This window comes from Anoplophora glabripennis, unplaced genomic scaffold (genome assembly GCF_000390285.2).
Source record: "Anoplophora glabripennis isolate ALB-LARVAE unplaced genomic scaffold, Agla_2.0 scaffold3, whole genome shotgun sequence".
NCBI lineage: Eukaryota > Metazoa > Arthropoda > Insecta > Coleoptera > Cerambycidae > Anoplophora > Anoplophora glabripennis.
The window spans coordinates 2,374,550-2,386,548 of NW_019416486.1; the positions used below are offsets into that span (position 1 = coordinate 2,374,550).

General features: G+C 29.9%; 1 protein-coding gene across 1 annotated transcript; it reads left to right on the top strand.

Moving 5' to 3' along the window:
- The first annotated feature begins 344 nt into the window (after positions 1-344).
- LOC108917719 (nucleosome assembly protein 1-like 1-B) lies at positions 345-5,977 on the top strand. Its single transcript, XM_018724464.1, has 3 exons — positions 345-457; positions 755-1,331; positions 5,144-5,977. The coding sequence occupies exons 2-3, from the start codon at positions 759-761 to the stop codon at positions 5,678-5,680; spliced, it is 1,110 nt and encodes a 369-aa protein (XP_018579980.1). The 5' UTR covers positions 345-457; positions 755-758; the 3' UTR covers positions 5,681-5,977.
- Positions 5,978-11,999: the final 6,022 nt, after the last annotated feature.

Below are 11,999 nucleotides of genomic sequence, written 5' to 3' on the forward strand. Positions count from 1 at the left end.
GGCATATATAGGCAGAAAGATAAAAAGCATTTTATGCAAATTAAAACTGTATTCCTTCCATTACTTTAATTAGGTATGCCTATGTACTAACAATGTAAAGAAACTTTTCTAAATTATGCAAATAATTTGTGAACTGGGCAACACTGCTTGATTTCAAATGTCGCTCAACTTCTATTAAATTTTCAGGTACTTTTCTTTTAAATTTATTGTTTTTATGGTTATATGTCATGTTATAGGTGCAACGAAGAATCGAGTCTAGGTAAATTGTTACTGGAATGTAGTGAACCAAATTTTTGTACTTGAATTTTTTAATGGTTGATTGTCGGTTCAAGGTTCCTTTTGTCGAGGTATAGTGGGGGTTACCGGTTGCTTTGAAATTTTTTCTCTTTCTCGTGGTTGTCGCCGCTGGTGAAGCAGGCATTTTATTGTTCAACCATCTTTATTTCCCGGCAAAAAGGTAGTAAAGATATTCAGTGTTTTTTTAATAGTATTTTTTAAGGCTTTTTTATTACATTATATTGTGAAGTTAAGTTGGCCGTGAAACATTTATTGATGCTAATTTGTTTTATAAATTAAGTCGCAAATTGATAGTAATTTTGACATTTTAATTCTCTTTATTGTGCACGTGTGTAAGGCAGGCTGTAATTACTTGCAACATATTTTCTTAGAGTAATTGGTTATAAATCTGTTAATCTAATAACTATACAGATAATAATCGTGTTACATTCCAATTTAATTAAATCCTTTGTTGTAGCAAAATGGCAACTGAACATGATCAATCTGGAGACTGTCCAGATGATTTGGAATCTGTAGAAGAGGAGGAAACTGGACAAGAAATTGCTAATAGGATTTTAGAATTCCCAAATGTCCTATCTGCTTTACAAAGCCAACGAAATGCTGAAATGTTAGCACTTCTCCCACCTGCTGTGAAACGAAGAATAAAAGCCTTAAAAAAAATTCAATTGGAAGCCACGCATATTGAAGCTAAATTTTATAAAGAAGTTCATGATTTAGAATGTAAATACCATAAGTTGTATGTACCATTGTATGAGAAGAGAACTACAATCGTTAATGGAAATTATGAACCAACCGAAGAGGAATCTCAGTGGCCGTCTGACGATGAAGATGAACTGCCTGCTGCGTTAAAAGAAAAGATAAAATTGGAGGAAGAGAAAGAAAAGAAGGAACCAAAAGATGAAAAAGGAATTCCTGATTTTTGGTTGACGATATTTAGAAATGTTGGGTTATTGGCTGAAATGGTGCAACCGCATGATGTACCCATCCTTAAACATTTAACTGATATAAAAACGATTTGTAAAGAGGATCCTATGGTAAGCTTTATCTACAATAAATTTTACTCTAAGGGTGAATTTGTATATGGAATTTATATTAATTTAGGAAGGATCAAAAAGGCTATCCATTCTTGATTAATCATATATAAATTTAAATCTAGGCATGCATATATTTTCTACAATTGGTTTTAAAAAATTACTTCCTTGATTTTTGTTTTCTGTAGACCCTAAAATATCCGTTGTTAAATTGTACTAGAAAGTTTACTTCATACCTTAATCACAAATAAATTGTTTTTCTTGGAAATGGGGTCTCATAAATAGTCGAAATTATAGAGAAGTATCAGTTATAAATATATCTGTTTATTCGACCTGACATTTAATCTTAAACTGTAAATAAGATAATTTTAGAATAAGCGCGGTAATAAGTAAAGATGTAATACCTAAATATGAATAATAAAGATGCATCATTTAAAAAAATTATAAGTAGACTTCAATCGAAACATTTTTAATTTTTCAATTTTTTATAATGCTGTTTTGCTATATTGAAGACTAACAACAAATAATATTGAAAACATAAGGAAAAAAATTTGTTAGAATTATTTTTATTATTTATACAGCTTGACCAAACTTGTCTTATCTGCAAGATGCGCAGATCAAAAAGAGACTCCGCAGTAGGAGTGACAAAGATAGCACACCTTAATATTCCTTAGATACCTTCTGTGCAAAGATTTTCCTTAGATATGGTAAATATAGTTATTTAATGAATGTTTTATATAATATATTATATGGGCAAATTACCTTCTCCCATCTGAAACTCGTGGACAAGATTAATTTGGACAAGCCCTAACGTACTTGATTAAATATTAATTGGTTTTTGCCATACAAAAAAAAAATATTTTCATAATAAAATACTGACATAAAGTTAAATAACATTTTTTTTTTGTTTTGTTAACGGTAAAGTAGGTATCCATTTTAATGAGACTAAATATGGAATAGGGCTATTACCCTTTTAATTTATTAAAAAGTGTCAAGCCCAAATGTATTAGTCATTCCATAAACACAATAGTAGTTATTTTAAATGATTAAGCTTTTGTCCTTTATATTCTTTTTTAACGAACACAAAATTCATATTTGACTAACACTGGCATCGTTAATACACAAATACATATACTTATTATGCCCACAAAGCATAAACTGTAGAGGTTTGCCTTTGCCCTTCAACATTTATTGAAAATATTTTGTACTAAAAATTATTCAGGGTCAATCGTTAGATTGACCTACTTTGAGAGGTCATTAACCCTATGAAATATCGACAATAGTACTAAGATAAAATATAAGTGTGTGGTTCAAAATAGAATCCAATTTTTGAAAAAGAAAACATAAAATTCCTAGTACATAAAACTGCCACAAGTCAAAATAAATTGATTTAACAAAGTTTACCTGTATCTAAAATTGTTCTGTATAGCTAAAAGGGGCAACGAAATTGTTTTTTTTTTTTCAAATATCCCTAAAATATTTTGTCCAACTTAAATGAGGTTTGATAATGCTAGTACCTGTATGTAGATGTCACTTTTTGTCATGGTATCCAAAGAAAGTGTGTTTACAGAAATAACAAAATTATTTTCATTCAGCAAATATTTTCTTTCACCTTTTTTGTGTTTGTAATGACGACATAAAAAATGTGATTTACACAATAATAGAAATGATTATTGCTTTCTGTTCATTTCAGAAACTTGTAATGTTCTTTCACAAAAATTGTTGAAAAACTACTGTTTATAATTTGCAGAATGAGAAAATGAGGATATTTTTTTTGTGGAATTGTATATCACTGAAAATGGTGATTGCAACAACTTTGTACAGAACATTTGATTACAGGTTTTTAACTACACACAGCATTATTCCTCTTTTGTTATTAAATAAGTCCAATTTTTGAAGAAAATTATTTCAGAGTTGTATAAAAAATTTGTTGATGATTAATATGACAATTAATTCTGTGAGAATTGTTACATATACAGAGCCTTCATAAGCCACGTGACCAGTAATTTTGTTTAGAACAATAATTTTATATACTTCATATTGGCAATTAAAAATCAAATAAAAATTGAAAATTATTAAAACAACGAGATATCAAGGTGACATTAAAACGCAACAATCTGTTTCAATAGCTGGGATTAGTGTAATTTTTCATGAGATTGTATTAAACCAACCAACGATTGCATTGTGTCGAGCATAGATGTAACGTTTTGTCATTGTTCATTGTTAATGAATCATTAATTTTGGTGATTTAGTGAAGATTTAGGGAATTTTCGTTATCAGTACCAGTCCTGCAATATTGATTGCCTAAGCTCGGTAGTCACTTACCATGTAAACATTTATGAAGGCTATGCATAAAACTTACAAAAAAAAAACTTGAAAAAAGTCATTAGATTTTTGCTAACTGAAATCCTAAAATCATTCATAAAAATATGTGGGGTATTTTTCTTATTTTTGTAAATGCAATTACTTAAGTTGTGTGAAAAACTTACATCTGTTATGGGATATACCTTTAATTTGTATAATTGAAAAACTGATAAAAGAAATTTTATTCTCATAATTTTTTGATATTGAAAGGTCCTATTTACATGGAATATTGGAACACCATATTTAATTTATTATTATATCATGTGGTTTGTATTATTTGTTAATTTCATACAGTTTTTAGTTAATATCTAGGCATCAGATAGGTAATTTTTTTTTTAATTTTTAGTGGTCGTAGAATGAAGTGTAACCAGTTTATCTAATTACTATGATTTCCAAATTTTCATGAGCCAAAGAGTGACCGCAAAAAATCTATGATTTTCACCCGTTTCTTCACAATTCGCAGAGAATTTAAAAAAATACATAAAAATATGTTTTTGGTCGCAAATTACTTGTTGCAAAAAACTGAAATGAGCATAGTTTTAGTATTTTGAAAATTTTAAAAATCACCCCTACTTAGGGGTTGAAAAAATGACAAAAATGAGAATAAATCTTTCTTTATACCAAGAATCATTCGATAGAAAAATTCACATGCTAATAGTTTTTATATTTATTGGTAATATTCAATTCTTCATTTTGGGCATCTTTTCAACCCCTAAATAGGGTTGATTTTTGAAAATTTTCAAAAACAGCTCATTTTAATTTTTTACGAGTAATTTGAGACCAAAAACATATTTTTTATCTATTCTCTTTAGTTCTCTGCGAATTGTGAAAAAACGGGCGATTTTTGTGGTCACTCTTTGTTTTCCGATAAATAAATGCCTATGCAAATCTTGAAAATGATCTCTGCATTACCGCTTATAATGGGGGCAAATGTAACATATTTCAATGTTAACTGCTGTATTTTTATTATGAAGAATTAACTAATCGGTAATTTCTGTGGTTTTTCATTCCACGATTTTCCTGCTATAAGCCCCACATTTTTATTAATGTTTTTTGATATTTAGAATTCTTATGTTCCACATGACATTTTTTTTTGAATAACCAAACTGAGATGTCGAAGCGACTTTGTCTATAGATTTAGGGATATTTTAGTGCAGTGACTTCAGGTCGCATTGGCCGCTATTTTATTGTGAAGGAGGACACACTTCACAAACTATGTTGATTTGCACCATATATGGCATACACAGCACATCTGTCTGCTATCTATATAGCACCGAAAATTCTGCTTTAAAACTCACAAACTTTGTACTAATATAATACTTATATTCAACTTAGTCGCACACGCCAATGACTACCATTCTTTTTATCGTTTGTCTACCTAAAAATTTGATGCTGATTACCATAAAGATATGTTTAAAAAATATTCTATTCAGAAAAACTTTTGTTTTCAGAATTTTACTCTTGAATTTCACTTCTCTCCAAATGAATACTTCACCAACACGGTCCTAACGAAAGAATATGAAATGAAATGTGTGCCTGAAGAGGACGACCCCTTCAGTTTTGAGGGCCCGGAAATCTACAAATGTTCCGGTTGCACCATCAACTGGAACAAGGGTAAAAACGTAACCCTTAAAACCGTGAAGAAAAAACAAAAACACAAGAGCCGCGGAGTCGTGCGTACTGTTACAAAAACGGTCCAGAATGACTCTTTCTTCAATTTCTTCACCCCACCAACTATTCCAGAGAATACTAAAGAAGAAGATGTCGATGAAGATCTCCGCAATTTACTTACTACCGATTTTGAAATTGGCCACTATATAAGAGAACGCATAGTTCCACGTGCGGTGCTTTTCTTCACCGGTGAAGGGTGCGAAGATGAAGAGGATTTCGAAGAAGAAGAAGAGGAGGAAGATGATGATGAGGAAGAGGATTCCGATGGCAAGGAGAATACGAAAATCAGCAAGGATCAGAACTGCAAGCAACAATGAGATTATTTAGTTAGTAATTCCTGTGCTTTAAGTAACTGGAGGTATTTAAAACTCTTCCATTTTTGTATTCCTAGCTTTTGTTATTCCTGTCTATTTATTTTAATACGTAAAATTTTTACCAGTTGTCTGTAATATTAAATTTGGGATATATATTCAATGGAAACTGTTGCGATTATGAGATATAATTTATGGAAAGTTGTACCGAGCATTTATGAGTTACTAGCTTCTACTCTGTAATGTTTCCAAATTTATTTTGTAATTGAAGGAGTAAACAAAATAAAATTTCTTACACATTTTCTTTTTTGTTTGTACCAAATGTTTGGATATTAAATAAATTTGCATTTTTTAAATACGATAGCCAATTATCTTTTGCGGTTAAAACTGGTATTTCCCTATTCCGTTCCCATTTTTGTCCTTTTCAGGAATTAGTTGCCTATTTTTTCACTATGACCTTAATTCTACCTAATTTCATCAAGAAGTCCTTTTTCCCCCAATTTTATAATCAAACTCTTAATAGAACACTGGTATATAATTTTGTTCTTACAAATTAAAGAGAACACAATTCGCGGAGAACTAAAGAAAATAGATAAAAATATGTTTTTGGTCTCAAATTACTCGTAAAAAATTAAGATGAGCATAGTTTTTAGTTTTTTGAAAATTTTCAAAAATCACCCCTATTTAGGGTTTGAAAAGTTGTCCAAAAAGAAGAATTGAATATTGCCAATAAATATAAAAATTATTAGCATGTGAATTTTTCTATCGAATGATTCTTGATACAAAGAAAGATTTATTCTCATGACTGAAATAAGCATGTTGAATTAGAAAATCCACCCTTAAGCGTGCTCAGGGGGTGGAATCATTTCCAAAAATAGAGAATATCGAATATAAAAATTTCAAAAAAAATATATTAGATAATTCACCTGCTAATAGTTTTTATATCAATTGGTAATATTCAAATTCTTAATTTTTGGCATTTTTTCAACCCGTAAGTAGGGGTGATTTTTAAAATTTTCAAAATATTAAAAGTACAAAGTAATTTGTGACCAAAAACATATTTTTATGTATTTTTTTTTAATTATCTGCGAATTGTGGAAAAACGGGCAAAAATCACAGGTTTTTTGCGATCACTCTTTTACATAAGGATATTTGTGTAGAAATGAGAATATTGTTTTCTATTTCAGAAACGAAAGTGGAATTCTAATCTTCAAAATAGAGAAAATTGATAATCTCAATTTTATATTTAAAATTTTCATTAGGTATATTTTTTTTTTGCTTTGATAAAATTAGTGAGGGCAGTCACAAGTGACCAAAGTCAATGACTGCATTTGAAAATTACCAAGGAATATTTAAATTGACCAATTGTCTATATTTCAATAATTCAATAAAATCATTTACCAATAATTATTTTTTTAAAATCGATAAAGTGTAACCTCCTGATTTAATCCAGATCAAAAAGGAAAAAAGTAATAACCAAAGGTCAGGAACTAACATCGTAAAGTGAAAATGTATTCTTCCGCTAATAGTCAAATGAAAGTGTAAAATGTCTCAGATTATATTAAGTATAATCAAAATATTACTCTTATTATAACCATTTCATTTCAATTGCAAAATATGAAAGTAGATTGCGTTCATTGTCACCCACCAACTTCAGATTGAGGCGGAATTGGATGCGCGAACCAGAGAACTGGCCCGCTATTTAATCATAAGCAAATTTCCACACCACCCACCTGGAGTAAAAAAATAATAACAATTGTTTGAAGCACTTTTAAACGATTTTAAACAAATATTTCATATCAGATCAGTATTTTTGTTTTTTATTGTGCTCGTTTTTCAAAACAGCAAAAATTATAATCTTAAAACATTAATTTTATTTACAATTAATTCATAAAGTATCTACGTACCAATATTGGTTAGTACTTAGTAAATCATGTAAAAATTTATAATTTTTGAAAAATTATTTTTTCAGTGTTCGGCACTTCGTTCACTGACAAAAAAATGTGTTATATTAATTTTTCATTAGTAACACGACGTACCAATATTAGTTAATATTTAATAATGTAAAAATTATTTTTCATTTTTACAAACTATCGAATGTCTTTTTTATGTTCGATGCTTCAATCACAATGATATCAAAAAAATGTGATGACTTTAAAATAATACATGGCTAAGTTATATCAAAGCAATGTGTTTCACTAAATTATTTTTCATTGTAACTTCATACAATATGGGTCGACTTAAAAACAACTGGCAATGCTGGTAGTGCAGTAACACGCAAATTAAGGTGCCCCGGTTTACACCTCCCAGTAGCAGTGTACACAAGAATTGAAGTGCAGTTTAAAAAACTAATTATAACTACTATTTGAAAAATTCAGGGGAACCCCTAAACAACGACCCCTACTAAAAATTTCGCCCTGTATATACAGGCTGTTACAAATTCGCTTCTCACTACTGGGATCTTGGAAACGGTAAGAGATACGAAGTAGCTTAAATGGGGACAAAGTTGCGTAATCAGGGGACCAACATTATGCCTCTAAAAAATCAAGGCTAACATAATTAATTTTCGAAATTTTTGAAAAAAAAACACTGGAAATCCATTTTCGTTTCATTTCATTCTTGTTTGAGGTGATATTGAAAAAAGGAAAACACTATCTCATGATGACTTTTTGCCTTCTGTCCAATGGCATAATTAATTTGTATAAGTAACGTCTCAGGACCACCATCAACTTCATCTTTTTAAATATGACTGGAAATTTTATTACATTTTTTGCAAGTCTTTATGACTCCCAATAGTCCCAATACGGTACTGCCTCAGCCCAAACCAGATTCAGACGTTTTGTCGCGAAAAATTTATCTTCAATGTATTCGTTCCAAATTTATCAAAATTTTGTATTTTGATTTCTATGTTTATTGAATTATCATACACTCTAAGTGTCTTTAGACCCTGCAAAATCCACATAGTAATGTCATTATTCCAATTCTTAAAAATGCATATGAACAACCAAAACTCCAAATGAATATTACACCTTAAAAAATTACAGGAGATAAATGTTCAAAAACATTTCCGTTTTGGCAAATAATATGATCGGAATTTATTATACGTGTAACCGCAACTGTGGAAGACTATGTCAGATGTAAATACATCATACAAATACATACATTCATACAAATGTATGAATCTCCTGAAAAAAATTAGATTGAAATTTGTTTGAATTTTGAGCACTCGAGAAACCTAGAAATAACTATGAGCACGGGATGAAAACTTTAATAATGTTTTATTGTAACATGTGACGGCTTTCACAGGGTCTAACGACACTAAGACTGTACGGTAATTCAATAAACATAGAAATCTAAATAAAAAATTTGAAACAATTGGAACTGTTAACGACTGAGTGGACTGTATGGTTATGGTTGTAATTAGGTCTAATAATGCTTCCCAATGTTCTTTAATATTTATTACGGAGCTCTCATCACTGTGAACGCTACAAGCCAACTGAACTGGTCTCTGCGGCGCAGCGCAGTTGCATATCATTAATTCTAAAAAAGTCGGGCACAGGAACGAATACATTAAAGATGAATTTTTCGAGACAAAACATCTGAATCTGGTCGGGCTGAGGCAGTACAGTATTGGAGGCTTGCAAAAAATGTAATAAAATTTCCAGGGTCGTATTTAAAAAAAAAGTAATTGATGATGGTCCTGGGGAGACGAAACGTTACATATAAAAATTGATTATGCCATTCGATAGAGGATAAAAAGTTGCTAAGAAAAAGTGTTCTTATTTTTTCAATATCGCCTCAAAACAGGGCTGAAATGAAACAAAAACGGATTTCCAAAATTTCGGTTTTCAAATATTTCGAAAACTACTCACGTTAGCTTTGATTTTTTAGAAGCATAATGTTGGTCCCTGATTATGCAACTTTGCCCCCATTTAAGCTAGTTCGTATCTCTTACCATTTCTGAGATCCCTGTAGTGAGAAACGAATTTGGAACAGTCTGTATGTTCCGAGTAAGAATGAATTTTGTAAAAAAAATTATAAAATAAATGAGGATTAAAACAAATACATAAATCTTCAGTCTGTATCTCAAAATGAAGAGGGCTTGGAGACTGATATTTATATGAACTATGTTTTTTTTTTTGTAGAAATTTGTCAGTGGACAACTTGCAACTCCCATTACATTCCTTTGACACAAAAAAATGCCAAAATTTCATGACATCTCCCTGAACGTCCTGAATAAACAACATCTTGAATTTTAAACCATTGCAATATAGCATAAAATTTTTATACCCACAGTATACAGGGTGATTTCCATTTAAATACAGAAACTGCAGGAATAGATTACTTATCTCATGTTATGTAAATAACCAAAGGAGATGACTAAAGATATCTATCTTTATCTAGATTAGTTGCCAAAAAATAAGTAGAATTTGTTCTATAAACTTTTTTCCTGGGGGACGTGGTATTCGAGATACAGGGTGTTCAGATTTCCAAAAAAAATTATATTTTCTGTCATATCTTCATATTGCACAAACAATTTGGTTGTAATTTACTACAGCTTATTCACTTACTACGACCTTTTATTGAATGTAATATTAGCTTTGTGGCATTAACCAGTGAAGTGGCCTGCTACTGGAGGTGCTGCCTCATTTTCCCAAGAAAAAATACGCCACTGGCAGTTTTTTGTAGAAATAATGTTACATTCAGTAGATCGATTGAAATAACTCATTTAGAGGGGGAAAAAAGAAAATTGTTACCTGGACTTTTATAAGTGGAAATGGAGGCGGAGAGTTGACTTGAGAGGTTGAAAAGTTGTGAAAAATTGTATCATTGGGATTTCTGGCGAAAGTTGACGTCAAACAAAAAAGTATCAAATACAAAAGTTGTAGATTATGCAAAAATCTACTACCTTAAAATTTCTGAGAAAAATGCGAAAATCGGGTTTTTTTCTGATTTTTCGTTTTTTATTTTTCATTTCCGCAAAAATAATTTAATTTTGACGAAACGATTTTGACGAAGTATACCTTTCTGTCTTAAATAATCACAAATTTTTTTTAGATAAAAAAATCAAGAAGTTTCGGAGATATTCGTTTTTTCCGGTGATAATTTTTTTCGTTTTGACATATACTTTTTGGTGAAATAAAAAAATCTGTACATAGTTCAAAAGCATGCTCAAAAATACAAAAAAAATAAAAAATGACGCAACAATAAATTTTTCAATAATTGTTGATAATTTGTTTAAATTTAAAGAAAAATTCAAAAACTGATTACGCCATTCAATTGTATGGACAAAAATACAAAAAAAAAACTGTGACTCATTGTTTGACCCAAAACTTTATTTTTGTACAGTATTGCCATAAACATCCAAGTCGAATAGTGAATAAATAAAATAAATAATTTTTTTTCCATAGAATCGATTATGTACTTATTTTTTTAAAAATTTTAATGAATTCATAGATATACAGTGTGTCCAAGATAAGGATGAGATAGCATTAGGATCTAGGAAACGGTAAGAGATACGGAGTGGCTCAAATCAGAAAAAAAGTTGTGTGTTTTTATACCTAACAATATGCCGTTTATAAAGTTTTAAAATTCCGGGTAGTTCCGGAGATATCCGAAAAAACCGGAAATTTTGCAAAATCGTTTTATTTTTTCTAGTTTTATTTGAAGACGAATTTTAAAATAAATTTCATATTTACATTGCCACTTTTTTTGCTATATCCAATAGCGCCAACATTTTTGCATTCCGATTTTTCGTCTTCGAGGGGCCATCATCAGGTTAATTTTTTTAAATACCCTGATATTTTTATGACAAAATCTAGTCATGGTTAGTGTTACATTCAATAAAATGTCTAATTAAGTGAATAAGCTGTAGTAAATTTCATTCAATTCCGTCAGCGCATTATGAAGATATAGCAGAAAATATTTATTTTTTTTGTAAACTTTTAATTCTGTATCTCAAATACCGAGTCCCACAAAAAAAAGTTTATAGACCAAACTCTACTTACTTTTTGGTAATAAATCTAGTCCCACAGTTTCTGTATTTAAAGTATATTAGATCGGCTTTAGGTACTGAAGAAAATATGAACACGTTCGTTAATATTGTTTATTTTTATCGTATTAGTAAATAATAATGTAAAATGGTAGTAAAAAAACTTGGCAGAAAATAATTTTCACCATACAAATATAATAGACCATTATAAATGGGTAAAAATTACAAACAAAAACCATAACGCACTGAAATAATCACAAATACTTAAAGTTAACACAAGAGGCACTTAAAATGTATGATTCAATTTCATGGAGCAATTACGTATACAAAACT

Excerpts from the sequence above, each read along its gene's own strand:
- LOC108917719 (XM_018724464.1), top strand. The coding sequence starts at position 759 with ATGGCAACTGAACATGATCAATCTGGAGACTGTCCAGATGATTTGGAA. Across the intron at positions 1,332-5,143 it reads TTTGTAAAGAGGATCCTATG|AATTTTACTCTTGAATTTCA; the intron begins GTAAGCTTTATC and ends TTTTGTTTTCAG.